Source organism: Thalassophryne amazonica, chromosome 2, assembly GCF_902500255.1.
Source record: "Thalassophryne amazonica chromosome 2, fThaAma1.1, whole genome shotgun sequence".
NCBI lineage: Eukaryota > Metazoa > Chordata > Actinopteri > Batrachoidiformes > Batrachoididae > Thalassophryne > Thalassophryne amazonica.
The window spans coordinates 41,034,069-41,061,887 of NC_047104.1; the positions used below are offsets into that span (position 1 = coordinate 41,034,069).

Below are 27,819 nucleotides of genomic sequence, written 5' to 3' on the forward strand. Positions count from 1 at the left end.
GGCCAATCAAGATGTTGTTCAAAACAACCAATCCAAATTGTTAACAAGGGGCGCAACGTGTGTATTTTTTTAAATTTTGAGAATCAAATCATCCTTAGCTTTGGCATTCTGAAACCCAAAGATACTGTGAAGTTCACTGTTTCCTAAAATCACCAAAAAAAAATCATCACTGTCCACTGCAAAGTATACAAATGTATATTTTGAAAATAACCAAACCAATGTTTTTTTTCGAGTGCAGTATTAACAATCTGGATTGGTTGTTTTGAATTAGAACTTGATTGAGCAAATATCAAAGCCGGGATCGGTTATTTCATTGTTTTTAGGGTGTGGCATTCAGTGAACTGCCAGAGGAGGAAGCAGTTAGATTATTTTGGGAATATGCTCCAACGGACTGAGGAATACAGAGCCAGTATCTAATGTGGTGCCATGGACAGAGGTGTCACAAATCTGTGGAGGAGCAGCAGGTCATATGAATCGGCATCTGCTATGAAAGAATTGGGGAAAGTGAATAGATGTAGGAGATAGGATTGGGATCCACACTGTGATGCTAGTCAGCCCCCGAAAAGGAAATTGTCCAACTGCCCACAGCTCACTGGATGAACTCTTGTTCCATCATGTCTGAATACGACTCTTCTGTAGGGAGACTTGTGCGATCTATAGTGAAACTTTTGCACTCTGGAACTTGCTTGTTGGTGGATATGGGGGCATCTTGTCAGAAAGGTTGAAAATGCATCAAGGTTTGGGTGAGGACTGGGGAATATCCTATTTCACTGACTAACCTGCCATCAATACAATCTTTGACTCTGTGTATAAAAAGAAAGTTATTGTAAAATAATTAAAATTATGTCAATCCAAAAGTATGCCCCCCCCCCCTTTTGAAATGTTCTCAGAATACTTTGTATGGAATACCTTTGTCTTTACAACCTTCTTCAACCTCTACTTGTCCCTCTGGCCAGCTTCTGCATCCTCACACAGAAAAATATTAATGTAGCATAAAAATAGAAACAGTATGGTACCATACAGTATACTGCTATACAGTACTATCTGTCTAGGGTCAACAGTTCATAAACAAGAGTCATCAGGAGATGACATACAGTGCATCTGAAAAGTATTCACAGGGGTTCGCTTTTTCCACATTTTGTTGTGTTACAGCCTTATTTCAAAATGGAGTAAATTTATTTTTCCCTCAAAATTCAACACACGGTACCCCATAATGCCAACATGAAAAAAAGTAGTTTTTTTTGGGGGGGGGGGGGTTGCATATTTATTAAAAAATTGTTTCTACACATAAAAGACTCTCAGACCATGAGATACTGGTTTGTAAATTTATTAAAAACTATGTCTGCTCACTAAAAACAGCTGAGCTGTGACGTGTTAACAAGTAATACTTTTTTTCCACCAAATGCACCTAAACTCTCTTTCTGAGGACGACATGACATACAAAACACTGATAAAAATTTATTACCTGCCAGTTTTCTGCATAAATAAATGTCATCCATTCTTCCTGCTCAAAAGCCAAAGCAGGGACAAATCCAGATGGAAAGGGGTAGCCAGCGGGGCAGGGACATGGTCCCCCACAACACTCCGAGATTAAAGGTTCACGTTTTATGACTACTACTAAGAGTACTTAAAATAATAATAATTTCAACAACTAAAATGTTTAGAGAGAATTTAAACATTAGAAAAGTATTAGAATTAATTTAATAGTTACATTTATAAACAATGTAGGTTAGAAATTGCAAGTTTTACCGTTACAGTGCCATCAACAGTTAAATATAAGGTCAAGAAAGATGTCTTCATTTTATTTTTTTTATAAAACAAGTATTTATGTTTATTGAAGTCAAGAAAGGGCAACTACAAAGTGAGTACTGGCAAAATGGGTAATCATTTTCATGTTGAGGTGGCAGGGGGGATGTTGTCGGCAGCTGCTGAAAATAGTACCCCTGTCACACATAGCCAGAATCACGCAGAATGGTGTCAGAATGATGAATCGGCGCACATTCGAAAAGTGTCGGTTTCAGTTCCAAAACGCTCTCAAGGCCATCTGCAAGAGTCCAGATAGTTGGTGAAAATTGTCCGGCGGCCCCGAGTGCGATGCACATGTTCAAAACTGTCCGGACACCGTCGAGGTGGGACACCTATCCAATGGTGGTCGGAGTGCCATCTGACCTCAATTTACATATTCTGAAGGCGGAATACACAGGATCCAAAATTATTTGAGCACGTATGAGGGAACCTCGAGATGGATCGGGCATGGCAAAGCATGCCGGCATGACCTGCACATGCCACTTATCCACTTATAATGTCCATTCATCTTCCATTCACACTGCCCCCCGGAGCGCACCGTGTCCACTGCGGGTCAATGTGTCGCACAGCGCATAGTGCTGCACATTTGGACAGGCTGCTATATGCATAATAAACCTTACAGTACAGATAATATTCCTCCCCATGGGTGACATAAATAATGTGAATATTGTCTCCATCATAACTGTATATAACACAGGCAGCTGCGCCTCTCTGTGGTTCGCAGTAACGCGTCATTGCAGGCGTCAGGCTCGGAGATGAATGGATCTCACACTGCAATAAATGATCACCTTCTAACTCTGTAGGAGATATGACATGGAACTGTTGTGCCAGGCCGTTACAGAATTAATAAACATGAAGCTCACCTCCAACAACGGTCCAGGAGTGTTTCACAGTGTGGACGTGGAGCCTGGGGTTAAAATCCTGTCACCCAAAATAAAAAATAAATACCATGTGATATTCCAACCATCACGGTGACCTGAGTTGTGTTGTGCTCCTGAAGTGAGCAAAAAAGAAAAAAGAAATTAAAGTTCCCTGGAAAGTCTGATGCAGGGGACAGCATGGCCCAGTGCCAGCAAACTTTTAGCGTGCGCTTAGTGGGTCATGCAGTGTTATGCATACACACACACACACACACACACACACACACACATGGCTTAGTGATAATTGCAGCCCCACAGGTGTGCGTGGAGTGCACATGCACATGAGGAACACAGTACTCCAGTTCCGTGTTTGCCATCCAGACATTTGGACATTGGGCAGTCTGCAGCACCTTTTATGACCGTCTGACAGCAGTCTGTGTCATCTACCTGTTGTCGACATGTGCTTTGGATGCCATTGTGCAGGTGTGGACAAGGTAATCCAGATGCGTTCTGACATGGCTGACCACGCCTCTTTTCCTCCCAAATGCATCGGATTATGGCAATATTTTCCGTGTCTGGCATGGTTCCTACACATTCTTGCTATGTGTGATGGGGGCTTAACTAATAAAGTAACTAGTAAGCTAACTTAGTTACTTTTGAAATTTAGTAATCAGTAAAGTAACTAAGTTACTTTTTCAAGGAGTAATCAGTAATTAGTAATTGGATTACTTTTTCAAAGTAACTGTGACAACACTGATTTTGTGACTCAAGACAATCCTGTCTCAGAGGTCTCCAGACAATTCCTTTGACTTCATGCTCGGTTTGTTCTCTGACATACAGTCAACTGTGGGACCTTATATGTAGACAGGTGTGTGCCTTTCCAAATTATGTCCAGTCAACTGAATTTACTCCAGGTGGACTCCAATTAAGCTGTAGAAACATCTCAAAGATGGTCATTGGAAACAGGATGTACCTGAGCTTAATTTTTTGCTTCATGGAGAAGGTTGTGAATACTTTTGTATGCTTTCTTAGTTTTTTTTTTTTTTATATAAATTTGCAATAATTAAAAAAAAATCATGTCATTATGGGGTACTGTATGTAAAATGTTGAGGAAAATAATGAATTCCACCCATTTTGGAATAAGGCTGTAACATAAAAAATGTGGAAAAAGCCAAGCGCTGTGAATATTTCTGGATGCACGGAATCCCCCTGGCCCCTACAACTCAGGAATACAGAGTGTCGGGGATCACGCAAGTACACCCTTATATTAAATATGAATGAAACTGGTCAACTGGTTCTTGAGATATTGTGCTAAAAGGGATGGCAATGACAATATCTTAAATATCTCGCTGTGACCCTGACACTGATCTCAAGGTCACCGTAATCAACTGATGTGGGGGGACTACAGAAGTACACCCTTATGCTAAATATGAATGAAATTGGTTAAGTGGTTCTTGAGCTACTAACAATGGTGGCAATGACGATATCTTGAATATCTTGCTTTTACCTTGAAAATGACCCCAAGGTGACCATAATCAACTAGTGTCAGGGGATCAACCAAGTACACTCCTGTGCTAAATATGAATGAATCTGGTCAACTGCTTCTTGAGATATCGCGCAAACAAGCAAAAACGGATGGACAGACGGTGGTCAGTATTTCATACCGGGGGGACAGAAATGGATGACAGTGCAAGGAGCTGAATGAGGGAAGCCACCAAAACACCCATGATAAGGAGTCATAGGCTTCCATCACCACTCACTGCTTATATATATCTTTGTGTTAAGGGTGTAACAATACATGTATTTGTATTGAACCATTTCGGTTTGGGACGTTCGGTTCGGTACAGGGCTGTGCACAGGTGAATTTGCGTTGCATGCATTTATCGTCATTTTTGGACTATAGAGCGCACGTGAATATTAGCCACACCCACCAATTTTAAAAAGAAACAAGAAATTGTACATAAATAAGCCGCACTTGTCTATAAGCCGCGTGTTTCCACGTTGTAACATGAGATATTTACACAGAAAGGTGTTAGAAAGATTTTTTAACTTTTAATTAAATACGTACCATAAATGCTTTTTTTCCCTGAAGTGTTACACGTAAATATTGACACGCACGTCATCCAGCGCGCGCGCACGGTGTCCCTGCTCCACACGGAGAACTGAGCAATTTTATAACTTTTTCTTGAGATTTCATTGCGTGTGCAGCCAGGATTGCATGGAGTCTGTGGTAAATGAGACATTAATGAGGCGCTGTGACTTTTTTGACTTGTTGCGCCAAGACAGAGAGCCGGTGGGGAAGGAGGGGGGAGGTGCAGTGCCGCAGAGCCACTTTTCTTCACTAAAACGTACAGGTAAGACCTTATATTTACAGTTTGTGTGTGTGAATTCCACCGCATGAGGAGTGCAGCTTTCAGGAAATCAATGACAGCATCAATTGACATATTTGTTGTTTCTTTGAGAATATTTTATTTAACTTATTACCAGGCAGCACTTTGCAATTATTTTATTTTCCTGGTTGCATAATGTTACAATAAATTGTTGGTTTAAAAACAAGCAAATTAGGTTTGCATTTTGTTCCCATACTATACCGAAAATGAACCGAAGCGTGACTTCAAAACCGAGGTACGTATCGAACCGTGATTTTTGTGTATCGTTACACACCTATGTGTGGTGCAATTTGGCAAGAAGCCGTGAAGTAGTTTTGAAGTAATCATTCAAAGCCTATATAACGGGAAATCTTACCTGAATTAGTAGCCCTCTGGAGTGAATATGGGCACTGGGCATTCCCATTCAGGCTGAGGCTGGACTTAAGCTTAATGGACTCTGGCAGGTTAATAAAACTTTGACGCGAACATGATGAGGAAATGGAGTATTTTTCAGTCTTTTCTTTTTTTCTCTCTTTTTGTTGTGGTTTTATTTATATTGTCTGATTTCTTTGTAGTTTCCTTTTTGTAGTGGTTGATTTGTGTCCATTTTGTTGTGTCTATGTACATGCTCTTTAATTGTTATAATGTTCAGAATTTTCAATAAAATAGTTATTGAACAAAAAATAAAGGGAAATCTTGATACAGAATCCAGATCCGGATCACCTCCAAAATTCAGTGGAGTCTTTCATGCCCTAATATCTATGTGTGGTGCAAATCTGGTGAGAATTCTTGATGTAGTTTTGAAGCAATACTTCAAAGCCTTTTTTTTTTTTTTGCAGTGTTCATCCTTAACCCAAAATACATAAGTATACCAAATGGCAAATGTCAGCTCTCCCCAGTTTCTGCATGATCGAAGCCATACACATGTACGCACACATACATGAACACAGAAGCCACTTGGCTATTATAATGTAGAAGATAAAGTCTCTTATCTCTTATGAAGACAGCTTTCATTTGGTGTCTTATATGTCACCTTTGCTTAAAACATGATGATTTGGTAACTCTTTATGTTGTGCAGAAAATATCAGATTTCATAAATTAAATAAATTAATATCAGATTTCATAAATTTTCTCTTGGCTATGGTAGATCAATACAAATGCTCATATGTCACAGTGAGCCCAATTTTTACTGTTACCAGTTATTTTTGTAATCTAGACATCCAAAGTTATGTAATGATACCAAATTTATAGGGCTGTTGGGGGGGGGGGGGGGGGGGGGAATTCTGGCCCATGGCCTCATTGTTCATATTAGTAATACTGTTGCATAATGTGAGAGCAAAAAAAAAAAGAAAAAAGTTGAACAAATGAGAATAAGAAAGTGAAATGGCAGAAACTCCCTGCAGTTTTTGTCCAACATGGTAATGGATCTGCTGCAGAAGTAGCAGCACAGCTTTGACCCAAGACCACAGGAAGCACTGAACTTCAGGAGTCGGCAGCCTACACACAAATTAGACACACACTACTTTGCCCTCAGCAGAAATTCCACACACATCCAAAAGCATGTGAGTTTGCTCGTATACAGTATGCATTATACCGTTTATCTTCACTCTCTTTAGTCTTCTCCGCCTCCCTCTGATCGGAAGATCCTCCAAAGGTGGCAATTAAAATGAAACAGAAAGAGCTCTATTTGCCCTCCTTTCCTCCATTCTTTAAATCTTCATTAACCTCCACTCCCACCTTCTCTCTCCTTTCCTTTTTCATTCGCCTCCATCTGCACCACGCACTTTTTCTTACGTTATCATTATCTGCATCCCCGCATTTTTGCCATTGCTTAATGTTCCTCTATTCTGCTCTCACAGAGAGTGCATTTTTTCCCCCATCTATCATTTTCTGCCCTCCTTCCTAACTCCATCACTTACCCTCCTTTAGCTCCATCCGCCCCCTTGCTCACTACTTTTTTCATTCCTCATGTCTTGGGCCTTCATTCCTGCTCTTTCCCCTCCTTTTTTCTTGTCTCCTTTCTCTCTTTTCTATCACTGGGCAGATCCTTCTGGATAAGCAACATCTGGTGACTAGTAGCTCCACTAGGGGTGCTGCGATTATTCAACCTAATCTATTATGTCGATGTTGAAAATGTGACATCAATATTTTTAACAAATGTTTCATTATTTTAAAAAAAAAATGAATTTACCATTTTGATTTCCATTATGCATCAATTCAGGTAAAAAATATTATTCATTAATGGTGCAATGTAATTGGCTGAATGGGTGAACGAGTCACTTTTGGCTTTGCACATTGGTCCGCTCAACTACGGTTAAAAAAAAAAAAAAAAAATTATGACATCTGCAGCCTGTCCAGGGTGTACCCCACCTCTCACACAATGACTCCCAGGATAAACTCTAGCCCCCCATGACCATTAACTGCAGTAAGCAGGATTAGAAAATGGATGGATGGCAGCAGTCAGACTCTGTTGCTAAAAAGGTTGGCAAAAGCTCCCATAGCTCGAAGGTGTCAAAACTATGGGATTATTTCAAATCAGCTTCAAACAAAAAGGTGCTTTGTACACCAGCTCTAGAGCTATGCAAGAACATCTGAAGAGGAACCATGCAGGCATAATTCTAGATAATGGACCTCCACAAAAGCCAAAATGAATGTTCTGTGTACTAAAAGCAGGCTTTACAGGTTTTATATGTCAATAAAATTTTATTGAGTCTTAAAGTAAATAAATATGAAATTGGTCACTGGATCCTTGATCTCTGTACATAAATAAAAATAAACTAAATCTGTAGTTTTTCTCAAAAGCATTTCCTTTCAGACATTAATGGCATGAATGTTACTCCATACCTCCGAGCTGAGCTCTTGTAGCCGGCTGTGCTGTAGGTCAACATCAATGTAATTCATAAATAACACAGGACGTCTCATTTTGTGAGGAAAAAACGTTTCAGTCTGTTGTAGTTTGTTGTCTGTGTTCCAACATTTGGAAAGAGGTGTCATTTGACAAGAGGTGGCTTTGACAAGGGTTAAGAAGCGAGCTTTTCGCTTCTGAAAAGCAGCAAAGCAATGAACCAACAAAGCAGTGGATCGGAGCACTGCTTCGTTGCTTCAGTCTGCAAGAACAGCTGCAGCAGAAGCGGGTGATTACAGACCAGCTGCAGGGTCTGCAATCAATGTAAAACAATGATCATTTTCCCAACAAAACACCCTGAAAAACAACGGCCGCTCTGAAGGACCGATAAGGGAATTGTTAAGCAAAAAGGCTATTGATGTCAGTGGATCAAATAATTTCTTAACGATTCATGAAAAGAACCGGTTCTCAATACCCATCCCTTGTGACACCCCCGAAGAACTCTGGCGAGTTTGAAAACCACTGATTTAGATGAACTGACTAATAAATAGCAGATAAATTAATGGGTAGAAAAATTGTCATGAGCGGCAGCGCTAGGCTCTACCAACACACAAAGGGAGCCACAGACCAGCAATTGTACACACCAGTTCCTCCATGTGTGGTGAACAATCAACCCAACATTCCACTGTGTTTGCTTGTTGCATTCTCCTTGGTGAATCATTAAACACATTATTTTACTCCATTTCCAGTGCTCCATGAAAACACAGAAGACTACATAGGTATTCTTGTTTTCTTCCTTGCCCCACCCACCTCCTCTCTCTATGATTCTCTGTCTTTGACGGTGATGACTGTCTCCCAAACATGCAGCAGCACACAAGACGACACGTGTTCACTTCATCCATCAGTGTCGACATGTCTTCTCCTCCCAACCATCTTCCTCTCTTTCAACACAGCGCCTTTTATTTTTCACTTCATATTTTTTTGTGTGCAAGTGTGTGGTTGACAGTGGAACAAAAGCAGGCGTGTCCACAGGAAATGTGTGTGTTTGTGCACACATTTGTGGGGTGGACATGCTGATAAGCCTGTAATATTTCTATTTTGGATTGGAAAATGGTGGAAGCTGGTGGTGGAGGAAAGAAGAAAATGAGTTGGGAGTCCTGCCAACTTGTAAGATGCAACTGAATAGAATCACACAAGACGGTACGTGGGTGGTGGTAGAAATAGGGCAAGTGTGAGAGCAAATGTGTACATGTGTATGAGTACATACTACATAGTCGTTTCTGTGTGTGTGTACACTGAAGAGGTGAGACTGATGTATGTGTGCACATCCTTTATTGTTATCTTCCAAATGCAGTGACACCCACTTGATCAGGCACAATGTGTAAAGCGCCTGCCGCCACCCCCAGTGTGAGCCATGAGATTCATGTTTTCCTGAAATTGACACTTATGGTGAGTGTAAAACTGTAGCTCCTTCACTGCAGTGGTGCAACTGTCAGGGCAACCTACATCAGAACGTATAACTACAAAACTGCAGTAACCAAAACAGCATTAGGTCAACTAGATTTGGATTACCTCGTAAAGCACCCTCCAAGCATCAGCCCAATCCCTTTATTAATGAAAGCTGGTTAAATGCCCACCGTAAATAAAATAAATTTTGTCACCCCAACCCATTGCAAAAAGCAAAAAATTATGAGTTTTCACCAAACTTTTCTCACCACTTCTGCATCTTAAGCCCTGGTCTCACCAAATAATGAACAGTGAATAATGAGCCATGCAGCATGTTTTTTTTTTGTTTGTTTTTTTTTGTATGAGAGGAGATATTCAACAATCGTGGGAGAATAGTGGCTCTGAGAGGCTCTTAGAGGCAGAACATTTGGCTAACGAGGCTCATCTCTGAGCGTGGCGCTAATTTCAAGAAGTTCAAAATTTAGCAACAACAGCGTGGGGCAGTTTGTGCACGAGTTACTACAAGGACTAACGAGAATTTTAGAGGCACGTGTGTGTTGAGGACGAGGCTGTTAAAAGCCCATTATCCGAGCGCCTAGCAGCTGAGGACAGGACAGGCTATTCTGGAGAGGTGCACAATTCCACCTGCTTTGTGAGCTGGACGCTGTATATAAAATAATTATTTTGTAGCAGATTAATCATTTTCTGTCGGAGCTCGGATGTTGAAAACACCTCTAATCACTTCTGGAATCACAGAGGGCCGCTTCATCTGGACCCTTTTTGTCCCTCTCTCTCCTGCTCCATGAAGTGGAGAATGTATTTTGGAAAAGCTTAAAAGGTAAATATTATTTATTGTAATAGCTTGGTAAAACAGTTGAATGTTCATTCCTTCTTTATACGCTGCTGTAAAAGTATGTTTATGAAAGATTTATCATCTTGTTAATGGATCAGATGAGGCGTGCTCTGTGGGCACTGAGGCAATGACTCACCCTCAAGGACAGCATTTACCCAAATTCCAGCTCACAAAAGAGTGAATTTGCAGTCAGTAACGGACGGACACAAAATTGAAAGTTGGATCACGGTGTCAAAATGACTGTGTTTAAAGCTGCAGAAGAAATAAAGCCAGCAAAGCCGTGGATGGAAATGAAGCCAGCGAGACTGTCTAGGAACACAGAACAAGAGCGCGCAAAAGAGCGATTTTGCAGTCAATAACGGACAGACACAAAGTTAAAAGTTGGATCACGGATCAAAATTACTGTAAAGCCGCGGAAGAAATAAAGCCAGCAAGAGGAAGCACAGAGGCGACTGTCCAGGAACCTGTGGTTTGGTTGTAGCTGGTCTGGTGCATTTAATGACTCTGGAACACAGGTGAACAGCAGCCTGGCACACGGCGCACACTGGCCGGACCGTGCAGGAGTGTTTTTTTTTTGGACTGCGTTTAAAAAAATGAGAGAACATCTTGAATGAATGTTGTGAATTGAAAACCCACACTTATAGGGACCAAGTGTGGGAGGGCTGGAAGTTTGGACAGACCCATGCCTAAACGTGCACCAACATCACGTTACATGGATTATATATGTGGCTTGACATGGATCATACGCGGCAACACAAGCCATTCGAGGCTGGATGGGGCTCAAATGACAGGTTTGTCATTGCTCACTAGAGGCTGATACCTGGCACATGTGAGGTACAAAGAGGCACACAGAGGCGCCTTAGTAGCGGATACGTGATAGCTAAAATGTGGATCATTCTTTGAATAATCGCTGACACACCCATGTGTGGCTCATTATTCATGGCTTATTACTCGGTGGGACCAAGGCTTTACGTGTGACGATGTCAACAGTGTGCACTGGTCTTTCCCAAGTTCTGTCAATGTACCAGGTGACATACAATAACTTTCATTTGGCATGGGGAATTTTGGTTTTCATATACACTTTATGGTGTAACCCAGACGCATCATTGGTGATGTAACCTGAGGTCATTGGGTGCTTTAGGTCATCATACATCATACACCCTTACCCATGCACCCCAGCCAGGGATGATCAATCCCAAACTTGTGTCCAGTTAGCTCATGTGGACCATGGCTAACCCCTTTTGATCTACAGCCATTGTGATACTCTTTCAGCAGCATTAGTGATGTTCCTGATAGTTCTCTTGCTGTGCATTCCCCTATTGTCCAACTATTGAGGGGCCTGCAGAGTGACCAGCCAGTGAGCCCAGGCAGCTGACCTCGAAGGGGTAGCACCATGTTTTCTATCTCCTGCTCTGGCAATCACTGGTGAGCTACTCATACTTGCCCCTCTTTCTTTCAAACGCCTCTTCCATCTGGTCATCCCAGAGCACAGTTAAAACCAGCATGATCACTTGCTTGGCTGATTCTGACACAAGAACCATGTCTGGTCTGACTGCTGTCACTGCTGTGGTGTCTGGGAATTTCTACTGTCTCCCCAGGTCGACCGTCAACTGCCAGTCCAAGGATGCTGCCCCCCCCCCAAAAAAAAACACACACAATGGATTTGTGCACAGTTATGGCTTTCCATCGGCATTTACAAACACTGTGGAGTGCTCTGCTGGATGTTGTTGCCTGCTGAAAGAGATTGCTGCGCTGATGGACTCTGTTACTGCCCTCATGTCACCACCTGTAGCGCCCTTGAGCAGGAAATCAGGATGCATTGTTGGTGTCCTCTTGGGGGCAGGTGGGGGACTTCTGTCAGGCCCTAAGAGTAGAGGCTGGATGGGCTGGGGAGGACATCACAGACTGATTAGACCAGGAATTTTATCCAGTGTGACTCCACATTCCACAACTCTAGCCACTGGATTTTCCGCTTCATGCCCATGCCCCTTGCTGCCACATCCCAACTGCCCTCCTATCTCATGTGTCCTCCACCCCAGCTCAAATTTCTTTCTGCACCAGTCAGTGTCTTTCCACTGGCCCTTTTGTACTGCGGTCTCAGAGTGCAGCCAAGGCCTGCCCAAACTGTTGTGACTGTCCCCACCAGCTCTCTATGCAGCAGCCGCACCTCAGCCTGTTCAACTGCCTCCAGAGTCTTCCATTTCCTGTCTTTCTTCACCTGGATGCCTGCTGATGAGACGCTGGTGTCATTAGAGCCTCTGCACATCATCACCTCTCTCACCCAGGAGACCATGAATTCCTCCAACAAGCTACTAAAGGAGAGTGGCAGCTTGTTTTTCCTCCCATATAGGGTGATGCCGCTGAGGCTGCGAGGCAGACCCAACCACCTCAGCAGAAATTGCTGACCTGCCTCTGAAATCCTTCAAAGGTGCTGCTATTGAGGTGGGTGCCACTGCCAAGGTGCCAACTAGATTTACAGAGTTTGATGGTATCTCGCTAGGTGTGGTGACGAAACTTGTAATATCTACAAAGAGCACAACCTGTTTACTTGATCCTATACCAACAAACTGTTTAAGGACCTGTGGCCTATTCTTGGACTGACAGTGCTGGAAACTGTTAATCTTTCATTAACCTCTGGATTTGTTCCTAAATGTTCTAAATCTGCAGTAATTAAACCATTACTAAAGAAACCTAATCTTGACCCAAGTGTCTTGAAAAATTATAGGCCAATATCAAATCTATCATTTTGCTCTAAAATTCTGGAGAAGTGGTCTCATGGCAGCTCGTGGACCACCTTACTGAGAATAATCTTTTTGAGCCACTGCAGTCTGCATTTAGAAAATATCACTCCATTGAGACAGCTCTTACTAAAGTGGTGAACCATCTTCTGCTTTCAATGGATTCAGACACAACTTCAGTTTTGGTGCTGTTCGATGTTAGTGATGCATTCAATACCGTGGATTATCATGTTTTACTTGATAGGCTGGAGCATGACTTTAGGATTACTGAACGTGCCTTTACGTGGTTGTCATACCTATCCAGTCACTCTCATTGCGTTTTATACGATAACACTACTTCTAACCTTAGTGATATGAAATTTGGGGTTCCACAGGGATCTGTCTTGGGGCCCCTGCTCTTCTCCCTTTATATAGCACCCCTTGGGCATATACTGCAGTGTTTTGGAATAGCCTTTCATTGCTGGTGATACTCAACTGTATATGCCGATAACTGCTGGTAATCTCACTTCTAAAAAAACACTAGAGGATTGCCTTGCATCAGTGAGAGGCTGGATGTCTAGTGACTTCCTATTTTCAAATTCTGATAAAACTGCAATGATGGTTTGTGGTCCAGCAAGATATCGGCATCAATTTGATCAGCTAGCGCTTAGCCTAGGTTCGTGTATTATACATCATACGGACAAGGTGAGGAACCTTGGGGTGACTTTTGATCCCGCGTTGTCCTTTGGCCTTCATATTAAGGATATTACAAGAGGTGCCTTCTTCCATTTGCGAAATATAGCGTGGATTTGTCCCAATTTGTCCATGGCTGATACTGAGACCCTGAGCCATGCTTTTGTTTCTTCCAGACTGGATTATTCTAATGTCCTATTTCAGGGTTACCGCAGTCCAGCATTAGGGGTCTCCAATTAGTTCAGAATGCTGCTGCCAGACTTTTGACATGGAGCAGAAAGATTGACCACATCACACCTGTTCTAGCATCTCTCCACTGGTTGCCTGTCTCTGTGAGATCAGATTTTAAGGTTCTGTTATTGGCCTAGAAAAATGTTCATGGACTGGCACCGATCCACCTAGCTGATCTGGTTAAACCCTATGTACTGGCCTGGGCTTTGCGCTCACAGGATGCAAGACTGCTTTGTGTTCTGAGGGTGAAGAAAAAGTATGTGGGTCAAAGAGCTTTTTCATATCATGCCCCAGTCTCATGGAATTGTCTCACAGTGTCAATAAGACAATCTGATGCTGTGGAGACATTCAAACCAAGACTTGACGCATTTGTTTCATCAGTGCTATTGTTAGCATAGTGCATTACATCTTTTTTAAATTTTATTCTTTTATTTTTTGATCTTTTAATTGTGCTTTTTTTAATTTCTTGTTTTTAATTTTAAACTGATTTTGAGCTGTTTGTGTGAAGGACCGTGGGGCGACGCTGTCGTGAGTTGGTGTTTTTATATGAAAGGCTACACATTTATATAAATGAGTGTTTATCCACACCATGCTGGCACACACCTGCTATCATCTTCACCACCACCAATCTCCTCCAGCTCCTGTACCATCTTTATGGCAGTGGGAGCCTCACTGTCACTTTCACTATCCGACTATGATGCCACCTGCTGCTACTGAGAGGGACCCACAGGCACCCCTGCCAGGCCGGCCCCACCAGCATGATGGCAGCATCAGTCGTGAGAGGTGTTTTTTTCTTTTCCCTCAGTTTTTCTGCACCACCTTTCTGTTTATTTCTTAATTTTGTGACTTGCTTTCTTTTCGTAATCTGCTGTGTTGATTCTGTCACTCTCTCATCATGAATGCACATAATTAAAGGTGAGCTGATATGGGGGGGGGCTTGTAGAACATGAATGGGTGGGACTCCTGGGCTGTTGTAGCCTATCATAGGGCCACAACTGGGTCAGGTATCCTCTTGACAGACAAGCCACTGGGCCTATGCTGTGTGCAGGCTGCAGCTGAGCTCTGGTGTACGTCTCAAAATGCAAAAGCCAAGATGATGGGTTGTATAGGTAATGGGCCCCTTTGGTATAATGCCTGCAAATAATCTGTTTTATTGCCAGTTGTCTGCAGACAAGTCATGAACATTTCCAAGTCACTGAATATGTTTTGGCTCCCCCTCGAACTGCCACCTTATCATGGTGGGGGAGTTTGCATAAACGGATGATCCAAGGAGCTATGTTGCTGGGGCCTTCGTACCCCTGGTAGAGTCTTCCATGGCAAACAGGTCCTAGGGGGCAGGTCAGACTAAGGGCAGTTCAGAAGCTCCCATGACCAGTATAATATCAAGGACCGAGAGGTTGCCCGGTACGGCGGAGCCGGGGCCCCACCCTGGAGCCAGGTCTGGGGTTGGGACTCGCACGTGAGCGCCTGGTGGTCGGGCCATAGCCCACGGGCACCCAGCCGGGCCCAGCCCGAAAGAGCGACGTGGGCCCGCCCTCCTGTGGGTTCACCACCAGCAGCGGGTGCCATGGGGGTTGGGTGCAGAGAGGACTGGGTGGCGGTCAAGGGCGGGTGGCCCGGCGGCCCTGTCAGTGCTCACAGCCTCTGGCTGTCGGGACATGGAATGTCACCTCGCTGGGGTGAAGGAGCCTGAGCTTGTGAGGGAGGTTGAGAGGTACCGATGAGAGATAGTTGGGCTCACATCCATGCACAGCTTGGGCTCTGGTATCCAACTCCTGGAGAGGGGCTGGGCCCTCCACTTTCCTGGCGTTGCCCACGGGGAGAGGCGGCGGGCGGGGTAGCATTGCTCATTGCTCCCCAGCTCAATTGACATGTGTTGGAGTTCACCACGGTGAACAAGAGGGTCGCATCCCTACGCCTTCGGTTTGGGGACGGGTCTCTCACTGTTGTCTCGGCCTACAGGCTGAGCAGCAGTGCAGAGGCCCCGACCTTCTTGGAGTGCCTGGGAGGGGTACTAGATAGTGCTCCGACTGGGGACTCCACTGTTCTCCTGGGCGACTTCAACGCCCACGTGGACGGCGATAGTGAGACCTGGAGGGGGTGATCGGGAAGCACAGCCTCCCTGATCTGAACCTGAGTGGTGTTCAGTTGTTGGACTTCCGTGCTAGCCACAGTTTGTCCATCACAAACACCATGTTCGAACACAAGGGTGTCCATAAGTGCACGTGGCACCAGGACACCCTGAGCCGGAGGTCGATGATGGACTTTGTAGTTGTATCATCTGACCTTCAGCCACATGTCTCAGACACTCGGGTGAAGAGAGGGGCTGAGCTGTCGACCGATCACCACCTGGTGGTGGGGAAGCCGGTCAGATCTGGCAGGCCCAAACGTATTGTGAGGGTCTGCTGGGAATGACTGGCGGAACCCTCTGTCAGCGAGGTCTTCAACTCCCACCTCCAGGAGAGCTTCTCCCAGATCCCGGGGGAGGTTGAAGACATGGAGTCCAAGTGGACCATTTTCTCCACCTCCATTGTCGATGCGGCCGCTCGTAGCTGTGGTCGCAGGGTCTCTGGTGCCTGTCGCGGCGGCAATCCCCGAACCCGGTAGTGGACGCCAGAAGTAAGGGATGCCGTCAAGCTGAAGAAGGAGTCCTACTTGTCTTTGTTGGCCAGGTGGGCCCTGGAGGCAGCTGACAGGTACTGGCAGGCCAAGTGTGCTGCAGCCTGTGTGGTCACAGAGACAAAAACTCAGGTCTGGGAGGGGCTCGGGGAGGCCATGGAGGAGGACTATCAGTCAGCCTCGAAGGAATTCTGGCAAATCGTCCGAAGCCTCCGGAGGCGGAAGCAGCTCTCCACCAACAATGTCGACAGTGCGGGTGGGGAGCTGTTGACCATGACTGGGGATGTTGTCGGGCGGTGGAAGGAATACTTCGTGGATCTCCTCAATCCCATCGTCACGTCTTCCAAAGAGGAAGCAGAGACTGGGGACTCAGAGGCGGACTCATCCATCACCAAGGCCGAAGTCATCAAGGTAGTCAGAAAGCTCCTCGGTGGCAAGGCTCCTGGGGTGGATGAAATCCGTCCGGAGTACCTTAAGTCTCTGGATGTTGTGGGACTGTCTTGGTTGACACGTCTCTGCAACATCGCGTGGCGGTCGGGGACAGTGCCTCTGGATTGGCAGACCGGGATGGTGGTCCCTCTGTTTAAGAAGGGGGACAGGAGGGTGTGTTCCAACTACAGGGGGATCACACTCCTCAGCCTCCCCGGTAAGGTCTATTCCAGAGTACTCGAGAGGAGAATTCGACCGATAGTCGAACCTCGGATTCAGTAGGAGCAGTGTGGTTTTCATCCTGGTCGCGGCACACTGGACCAGCTCTACACCCTCCATCGGGTGCTCGAGGGTTCATGGGAGTTCGCCCAACCAGTCCACATGTGTTTTGTGGATCCGGAGAAGGCGTTCGACCGTGTCCCTCGAGGTGCCCTTTGGGGGGTGCTCCGGGAGTACGGGGTCCGGGGTCCTTTGTTAAGGGCTATCCTTGTACGACTACAGCAGGAGCTTGGTTTGCATTGCCGGTAGTAAGTCAAGTTGGCCTCCGCCAGGGCTGCCCTTTGTCACTGGTTCTGTTCATTACCTTTATGGACAGAATTTCTAGGTGCAGTCAGGGTGTTGAGGGGGTCCGGTTTGGGAACCACAGAATCTCAGCTCTGCTGGTTCTGTTGGCTTCGTCAAATCAGGACCTTCAGTGTGCACTGGAATGGTTTGCAGCCGAGTGTGAAGCGTCCGGGATGAAAATCAGCACCTCCAAATCCGAGGCCCTGGTTCTCGACCGGAAAAAGGTACTTTGCCCTCTTTAGGTCGGTGAAGTGTTCTGGCCTCAAGTGGAGGAGTTTAAGTATCTCGGGGTCTTGTTCACGAGAGAGGGACGGATGGAGGGTGAGATCGACAGACGGATCGGTGCAGCATCTGCAGTAATGCGGTCGCTGTATTGGACTGTCGTGGTGAAGAGGGAGCTAAGCAGGGAGCAAAGCTCTCGATTTACCGATCGATCTACATTCCGACCCTCACCTATGGTCATGAGATTTGGCTCGTGACCGAAACAACAAGATCGCGAGTACAAGCAGCCGAGATGAGTTTCCTCCACAGGGTATCTGGGCGCTCCCTTAGAGATAGGGTGAGGAGCTCGGTCACTAGGGAGGAGCTCGGAGTCGAGCCGCTGCTCCTCCACGTCGAAAGGAGCCAGCTGAGGTGTCTCGGGCATCTTTTTCGGATGCCCCCTGGACGCCTCGCTGGAGAGGTGTTCCAGGCATGTCCCATCGGGATGAGGCCCCGGGGAAGACCCAGGACACGCTGGAGGGACTATGTCTCGCAGCTGGCTTGGGAACACCTTGGCGTTCCCCCGGAGGAGCTGGGGGAGGTGTGTGTGGATCAGGAGGTCTGAGCGGCTTTGCTTGAGCTGCTAGCCCCCGCGACCCAACCTCAGATGAAGTGGAAGAAAATGGATGGATGGATGGATGGATGGATGGATGAATGAATATGTTTTGGACTTTATTTACATCAGTTATGTAGAAATACAAACAGTATGGCACTCTATGGTAAATCTGTGTGGAGTAGACAGTTCTCAAAAACTGAGCGGCTGTACAAGAAGGAGAAGAGTGAGGAAAGCCACCAAGACACCCAGACAACTCAGAAGAAGTTAAAGGCTTCTCTGGCTGTGATTGGAGAAATTGTGCATCGTGCATATTTTACATTTTGTATCCCCAATTATACAGCTTCATGATGAAGTGGTATAGAGGAGGATTTTCTTAAAAACAAGACCTTAAAGTTCAGCTACAATTTCCCATAAGGTACATCTGAGATGCAAGCCTAGATTTGATGTTTTGGTGAAAGCTAGTTATATATATATAATTTGTGGATTCAATTCATTTTTCTTCTTGAGTCAAAAAAGTGGATAAAGAGCTGGCCTGCCAATATGGAGAGTTACCTGTTTGTATCCTTGGACAAGATACTTTCATCTACATTGGACTGGGTTCTGTCCAGGGTGAGTGGTAGACTCTTACCCACTTCATGCTATAGAATCCATAGATAAGCGAAGGCACCAATGGGCCTTAGGGTCTATATAGGACTTCTTTACTCATAAAGCAACAACACAGCATCTCAAACATAAATGTGACTTATAGACCAATGTATATATGGTATGTGCTATTGCTGATGCACTATTCGACAGATGTGACAAATAGTCCAATGTCTCATACAATACAGAAAATACACTAAATAGTATGTGTGTGTGTTGTGGATGACATAAAATCAACTGATTATTTTGTGAACTGTCATTCCTTTTAAGAGCTGGGATGTGCTAGAAGCTGGTGCATTGCTATAAAAAGAACAACCACAAATGTGACAGGTTTTCTGCCAAGAATATGAATTTACACCTGGAAAGTAAGCACAGAATCAACAAGCAGAAGAGACAAAACCCTGGAAGTGTGGTGAATGGTTATGGATGAATGACAGATGTTGCATCCAAATATATGAGAAGACTGTCTACTAAGCACCGTACATGGCTGTGCACATCTGTTTCAGCTGAATTCATGTACACATTGCAATCCATTGCCTGCATCACTTTTTCAGGTCAAGTTATAAACTGATCCGTCTGTCTTTAACTGAAGATTTGCTGTTGTATGATGTGCTGTGTGCATGAGCTTCCTACTTCTGTTAAGGATGCAGCGTGTGATTAGTGTTCCTAATATATTTTTATATTAAAGCAAAAGTTGTTATGCATAATAAATATATGATTGACAGTCTGTTTTTGTTTCAAAGCATGTGGAACATGCAGACCCAAGTGAAGACTGAATCCTCTCCCTGTTCGTCCACCTGATCTCCACACAGTCACCAGCCACAGGAAGGAAGAAAAGCAGCAGCTTTATTAAAGTTTTCTTTGGTTTTGTTTCCAGTTTGGTTTCATAGTCCAATGAAACTGCCTAATGTGCATCTCTGGTGCAGTGTGCACGTGCATCAGGCCAGGTGTTTGCTGAACCATAGAGTAAATGCTTTTTGGTGCAAGACGATACCAATACACCATAACTACACCTTATTTTTAGACCAACAAGCACATGGTGCACAAAAGAGCAAATGAGAATTCTCAATGTAGTTCACATGGGTGTGAAAACTGCAATTGCACTGTATGAAAATTAGCAAAAAGACTTGTGTCACACAGTGTGTTGCTTCCCGCCTGCTTGCACCATTAAAGTAATATACAGCTGTCAGTATTGATGTTTTTGTGTTTGTACCTCTTTCTGGCCATACTTGGCGAGGTAAATGGCACAGCGTCGACAGGCATCGTCCAAACACACAGGTAGGAGGTGGTCCTGGTAACCGTCACCATCTGCCACAAAGAAATAGACCAAAAAGCACAAAGCTGAGTTTAACCAACAGAAACCTGATGCTTTGTTCTCCAAAATTGGACTGTTTTAAATATTATAAACCATCAAAATGCCAAAGATTGAACTGACTACGACTTGACTGTGGACAGAGTGCGTCCTCTAGCAGAATGGGGGGGCACTCTTCTCATTTTTTTCAAATTTGAGCTACAATGCCTGCTTGACTCCAAAATGCCAAAATTTTTAACCCTATTAACTATCATCAGTACATAATACAAACGTCATCTAATATACAAAGAGAAACAGAGTCTCACAAAATCAAAACAGCTCTTAAAAACTAAAGAAAGCCAGTTCCAAAGGTTCGCACATATACGCACCCCACCCCACCAAACACACACACACACCTACACCCACTTAGCAAGATGGACAGACACTCAACACCTGTTGTTGGCTGGACTGGAAATTAAAATTGTCACATTTAAATCTGTAGGGAGATGATGTCTTTAAGAGTGATACAAAACTGCTCTTGTCAGGAATTATGTTTTAGATATTTGTGATATAAGAAAGAAAATAACAGTAAATTTAACACCGCCTCATCCTTGAAATACAAAACATATTTAAGTACTGTTGAATAAAACATTTATAAATCATATAAATTTAACATCACTAGAGCAAGATCACAATATCAGCTGGCCAATAATATCAGCAGATATTAGCATTTCTGCAACACATCGATATCGACGTTGCTTTCAAGGATATGAATACTTTTATTTCACAGAATAAACAATGCAGAAAAACACTTTGGATCTTGGAAATAGTTTCACTATGTAGTTTGTCCAACAGAGAGCGGTCTGACATTGTATACACGTGGTTATATTTGTAGTGATTTATAATAAAGCTCATGTTTATACTGTAAAACATCAAGCCTCTTTGATAACAAAATATTAGGAATCATTGCCAATTTTTATGTATGAGTATATAACAGAAGATATTTCAGTATCACATTAGTTTTTTTTACTCCCTAATATTGGTATTGTATCAGTCCCCCAAAGAAATCCATATTAGTGAGACTCCATTGTCACAAGTTTTTTTTTTTTTTTTTTATAAAACAGATTATTAAGTTTATTAAATTCCACCATCAAACTTGCAGTTTTGGGATTTAAACTGAAACCTGACAAAGAGGAGAAAGTCCTGCGAAGCTCCTCATTGCATTTTTTCCAAACCCTTTTCAACTCAACATGTGGAACACTCCCAAACAGCTGTGGTGCCATGTGGAAGGGGAAAACTGAATGACAGTGATGATGAATGGCAGTGCAAAGCAGGGAGGTGGAGAAACTGAATCTGGGTGTCAGGGCAACTCAGGGAGAGGCAGAAAAGATGAGACAAAAAGTGACATGATTAAAAAAAAAGCTTTTTAAAGGTCATGCTCATATCCTTTAGATTATCAATCAATCCATCTATCCATCAACAATGTTTTTAATCTGACAAATACAATATTCAAATTATCAGAGCCTAACATGGTTTGTAGAAGAACACATGCACAAGAAAATAGATAACTGAAGGGTAATGATGGCCCAGAATCTGGTTTTGTCCTTTCGGAATAAATTAAAACATTAACTGAAAAACTATTTTATCAAGGTTTTATATTCAACCCGAATGCTTCAAGAGGCCTAGATGTGAAATGGCAACAGGGAACATGCCAAAACATTTACTTTTACAAGACCTGATGAACTGTTTCGAGTGAACAAAATTCCACTTATAAAAAGTGGTGGCCAAAATGTTAGAGAAGCAAGCTTGTGACCAAAGGTTCAATTCTCCTGACCACATATAGGAAGAGGGGTAGCAACCCAAAATGCTATCCGTCATCAACAACCAGTTTTTCATTTTTTTTTTTTTCAATAAATCCACTTCCCATAGCATTAATTCACTGATAATCTTCACTTAGGAACATATGGCTTATGTGCTTTATTTTGTAATTATTTTTTGTGTTTGTTTACTGTTACATGCACATGCATGATATGCACATCTGTCATCATGGAGGAGCAGGAAAAGTTCAGGAATATAGCAGTCCCACAGCTGAAAAAAAAAATCTTGCAGTAAGGGATGGTCCACTCATCACTCATCTTCAGCCACTTATCCAGATTTGGGGGCAAAAGCTCCAGCAGGGGACCCCAATCTTCCCTTTTCCGGGCCACATTAATCACCTCTAACTCTGGGATCTTAAGGTGTTTGGAGGCCAGTGAGGAGATATAATGTCTACACCTAGTTCAAGGTCTTCCCCAGGGTCCCCTCTCAGCTGGACATGCCTGGATGTGTACCCACGATGTAGTTCTTTTGGTCATGACCCAACCCTCATAACCATAAGTGAGAGCAGGAACGAAGCCTGACCAGTAGATCGAGAGCTTCACCTTTTGGCTCAACTCCCTTTTCGTCACAACACTACAGTACAGCACATGCAATACTGCTGCGCTGATTCTCCGGCCAATCTCACGCTCCACTGTCCCCTCACTTGTGAAAAAGACCCCAAGATACTTGAACTGCTGCACTTGGGGGAAGACCTCATTCCCTACCCAGAGTAGGCAATCCATCGGTCTTGTGCTGAGAACCATGACCTCAGATTTAGAGGTACTGATCCTCATCCCAGCTACTCCACACTCAGCTGTGAACCAAGTCAGTGAGTGCTGATGAAGGTCACAGGTCGATGATGTCAACAGGATCACATCATCTGCAAAAGGCAGTGATGAGACCCTCAGGCCACCAAATTGAAGACAATCCTCCCCCAGACTATGCCTTGATATCCTGTCCATGAATATCAAACAGGATTAGTGACAAGGCGCTGCCCTGGCGGAGGCCAACCTGCACTGGAAATGAGTCAGAGTTACTGAGAGATTGGATGGCCCTGAGAAGGGAACCCCTCGCGCCATACTCTCGCAGCACATCCTACAGCATATTCCAGGGTACCCGATCGTACAACTTTGCCAAGTTCACAAAACACATGTACACTGGCACATGTACACTCCCAGCCCCCCTCCAGGATCCTTGTGAGAGTGAAAAGCTGGTCAGTTGTTCCACAGCCAGGACAGAACCTGCAGCATTCTTCTTCAATCTGAGGTCTGATTATCAGCTGAAACCTCCTTTCCAGTACCCTGGAGTAGAGTTTAACAGGGAGGCTGAGTTGTGTGATGCCCCAGTAAGGGGTGTTCCCTGCAATGGAAAACTACGCTGGGAGCTGGCAACTCTTGCGGAGAAAGCTGCGCAAGTTTATGTAATTTTGGAGAAGTGTGACCAAGAAGAGTCAGAGGTAAATAGGCGGTAGGCGATGATGGTGGATGACTCTATTTGTGATCTCAATGGGAGAGTTGTGATGTGGACATGGGACTTGAAACGACTACTAGTCATTTGTGTTAGAGATGTATATGCTTACCTGCTTATCAACTGTGGACCAGCAAACAAAATAATCACACAAACACCAAATAGTTATTGGATGTTTATGGACAGTTATATGGAACACGTAGAACTTGGAAGTATCAAAGTGGACAATGACTTTGTTTACGTATGAAGCTTTGAGAAACCGGAGCAGCGTAAGACATCAGAACAATGTTCTATGTGGCAAAAGTAAGTCCCTTCGGCTGCTCCCTTGTTTGCACTCGGGGTCGTCACAGCAAATCCAAGGTGGATCTGCATGTTGATTTGGCAGACGTTTTACGCTGGATGACCTTCCTGAAGCAACTCCACATTAGGGGTGGCAGGGTGTGTTGTGAAAGTGTTGGAACACGGACCCACAACAGGGGGCGCAATGAACGGACAATGGAGAAAGTAAATAACAAGTTTTACTGTCGTGAAAATGCACAACCAATACAACAATTGACAATTTGGGTTTACACCGAATTCCACTGGTGTCGTGTGGGCAGGCTCGAAGGTAGGAGACGTCCGTCCGAGTCGAGCCGGAACCACCCAGATTTCCCCTGCCACCGAACCCTGGAAATACTGGAACCGCCAAGTCCCGAATTCCCAGGTGGCCACTGCCTCCGCTCGTCGGATCCGGTACTGCTGGCAAGAGAACAAACACACAGGTGTGGATGCGGCTGCACCCAGTACACAGAGAGGGAAGAAGCTGACTCCACCTCACGTCAATACTGCAGAAAGGTGAGTACTTCTCCAAGCAATTTAGCTCACAATAATCAGCTGTCCTGCAAAGGTTTAACAAATCTTTTAGCCAGTTAATCAGAATATTAATGCAGAGAACGTTACCTCTAACGTAAGGCGATATCTCGGCACTGAGGTGGAGACGCCGTCCTCCTGATATACCTCTGTGCTGAGTGGAACAGCTGAGTCTGGTGATGGGTGACAGCTGTCACCCAGGCTACTCCCATAAGGCGGCAGCGCCCTCTGGTGCCTGGAGCCCGCACTCCAGGCAGGGCGCCCTCTGGTGGTGGTGGGCCAGCAGTACCTCCTCTTCAGCGGCCCACACAACAGGGTGGGGTTTCAACTGGGAGCCTTCTGCACTGAAACCTAGTGCACTAACCACTTGGAGCTGGAGCCAGAAATACATTTGTTGGCCAACCTCAGAAAATTCAGGCAAAAACAAACAGTGTACCCCTGTGGCAGTCTGTAAGTATCTATGTGTGTTAGGGACAATTCAAAGATGAAAAAGGAAAAGTTTTTAAAATCCAAGTTACTTGTGGTGTGCAGTTGAGCATCATGTTGAGTTGCACCACCCTGACATCAGTGTGTGTGTGTGTGTGTGTGTGTGTGTGTGTGTGTGTGTGTGTGTGTGTGTGTGTGAGAGAGAGAGAGAGAGAGAGAGAGAGAGGCATCATTTTAAAGCATTTCATGCAGAAAAGCTTCACATAAATGCATTCTCAAACCATTTTAGACAGGTCTTTGAGCATACACACTGTATATTAGGTTCATAATTAAATAATCTGCACGGTACTCGGCAGAGCAGAGACACTGAGCCATATGAGAGACTGTATGTACAGCGCCAAAGACAAAGAGTGGCAGATATGAAGAATAAGCACTAATTCAGTCCTCTGAAGCTCATCATCCTCCATTCAGCTCATGCTTGTTCAGTGATACCACACACACAGAGTAACACACACATTTCCTCCCTGTGTCCCACCTGTCCTTTTCTCTGTGAATTCCTTCTTTCATCTATCTTTTCATCTGTCTGTTTTATTCCCGTTATGCTCTCCTTCACGCATCTCCTATCTCTCACACTCTTCTAGCCTCACTCTCCTTTCTTTTATTCTATGTCACTCACTTCTCCGCCACTTTCTCTCCCTCTATTACTCCCTTCTCAGCGCTCCTAATGCATTTGTTTCCCCTCCGTCTCTCCTTCTCCTCTTTATTCACCATCACCTCTCCCTCCCACCTGCTTTTCATCTTTCCCTCCTGCTGATGGTACATGGTGTGATGGAGATTGGCTGAGAGTGTCGCAAAGGTAAGAAAACTGCAGGTATGTTGCTTGAAACGGAGACGGCAGCAAGGAGATGGGAGGTCTGGAAATGCGGGGATAAAAAAGAGGGTGAAAAAAGAGAAATAAATACAGTGGCAATACGCAAGAAAAATGTGATGAATATAGAGAGACTGCGCTGATATGTACCGTGTCACAGCAGCATTCACAGAAAACAAACTGCTGCCAATAACGATGCAAATCACAACATGCACACGCACAAACACACACAGAGGCCTTCTGCCAGAAGTCTGATTACAAACCCTACAAGCTGATCAGCGTGTGTCTGTGGAAATGTGTGTGTGTATGAGAGAGCGATAAAGAAATCACAAAGTCAAACAGGGAGGGAAAAAGGAAATAAAAAAATTCTGTCAGGAAAAAACAATTTTAATAATCCACCCTGTCGTCAATGAGTGTCTCACAAGGGATTCTTTGGGCATCTGGGCTACTGTCCCAGTATGTGTTCTACCCGCGATGAGCAATATCTTGTCAAGAGAGACGTTTTACTCCAAACATCACTCTGTGATAGACAATTGCTCCGGAGGTGACACTCATCATGATTTCAGTACAACCACAGGTGCTGACAGGACGAGTTACCAGGACTGTACTGATACCCGTGAACCTTTAAACTGTGGTGGAAATGTCTCAATGTTACTTCAATTTGCAAAATGTCAGGGGCCATGCAACACTGAATCCTGGTTTCAGCACAGTTGGATATGGAGTTCTAAAACGCTGCTTGGTCAAGTGGGGTCGTTAATTTTCTTGCCCCAAGAAATCAGGCAAGCCTTATTATTGACCCCTGGCATCACAGCACTGAAAATGAGGCTAGAATTTACTTCCCACTGAGTTCTGGCATTCATCAGGGGTGTGTTCTGGCTGCTATTCCTTTGAATACCTCCATGAACTGGGATTTATTGCCAGGTAATGGAGTCCAGCAGACAATTATGGACCATCCAGCAACATCGCCTTAGTGTTATAATTAAGATCAAATGGTACTAATAAGTTACTAATGAAGAAGTCTTAATAGGGACATGTGTTAAGACAACTGAGATTGGTTAGAAATCATCTCGGCTGGTCCAGACATGTTTGCAGAATGGATGATGACAGGCCTGTAAAGCACTTGTATATGGTGAATTAGCTCAGAGAACACATCCCCCTGGTTGGCCAAATTAAGATTTAAAAACACTTGTAAGAATTCCTTGATGTGTGCCCATGTGCTAGATCAGTGGAGGTCCACTGTAAAAGAGCAGCAGAGATGGAGAGAGCTGGTGCAGATTGTGTGCGACAATTACAACAAGAGAATAGCTCACTATACAAGATAGGAGGAAGAGAAGACAGGACAAGGGAAGAACAAGCTGTGTTATTGGTTTGTAAGGCGTGTGCATTAAGTTGAGCAAATTGAGGAATTGTTACTGACCTTAGCAAACAATGTAGTAATCTTTGTAGAAATAATGGATGCCCTGATTGAAGTGCCTGAGAAGCTGAGTAAAGACTCAGAGTGACAGGATTTGGGATTGTCCTGGATCAATACTCAGGTCCAAGCTTTCATCGACTACCTGGACTGAGCCATCAGAAGTGTATCTGCTTTTGGAAGTGTTGAACTTGTTGAGAAATTCACTTCTCAGCAGTGACATTCAAGCATGTACCTCTGACTTTGAGACAGAGATGAACGGGAAGTGTTTATGTATTCATGCGGCCACTGGTCAAAGGTGTTTAGAGATGTTAATGAAGGCCCACGTCTAAAGCCCCTTTCACACCGGGGTTGCTCCCAGTTGCGCCGTGCGTCATTATGATGACGCCGCGTGGAAGCAACTCGGCGCCACAACAGCGCGAGGGCACAAAGGAGGAAGCAAGTTGGGCGCCGAAGAATTAAACCTGTTTAATTTTTTTGCCGCCCTGTGCTCGACGCAGAAAGGAAGTGGTTCCAGCGCAAATCGGGGCAAAGAGGCGTGATTCGGGGCAAAGAGGCGTTACCCGGTGTGACTCGAAGCCAATTTATGATTCCTGCTGTGTTCCATTGTTCCCACAGTATAAATCACGCAGGATCGTTTTTATACCGTGTACTTAATGTAGTAAAAACTACACGTTGAAGAAAAAAAATGCAGACTGATTGCCAGAAATATCCAGTAAAAAGTCCGGACATCTCTAGTCCACTCATGGACGTTCGTTC

The 27,819-nt window shown here is 44.4% G+C and overlaps 1 protein-coding gene across 5 annotated transcripts in view; it reads right to left on the reverse strand.

The window, feature by feature from the left end:
- Window positions 1–27,819, reverse strand: part of itfg1 (integrin alpha FG-GAP repeat containing 1) — a 578,524-nt gene that overhangs the window by 389,433 nt on the left and 161,272 nt on the right. For 3 of the 5 annotated variants that reach the window (XM_034185393.1, XM_034185373.1, XM_034185387.1), the window contains exon 9: window positions 20,105–20,199. In XM_034185393.1, coding sequence (XP_034041284.1) covers window positions 20,105–20,199 — 95 coding nt within the window. The remainder of the gene's footprint in view (window positions 1–20,104; window positions 20,200–27,819) is intronic. The other 2 variants (XM_034185381.1, XM_034185366.1) reach the window with 1 other exon arrangement.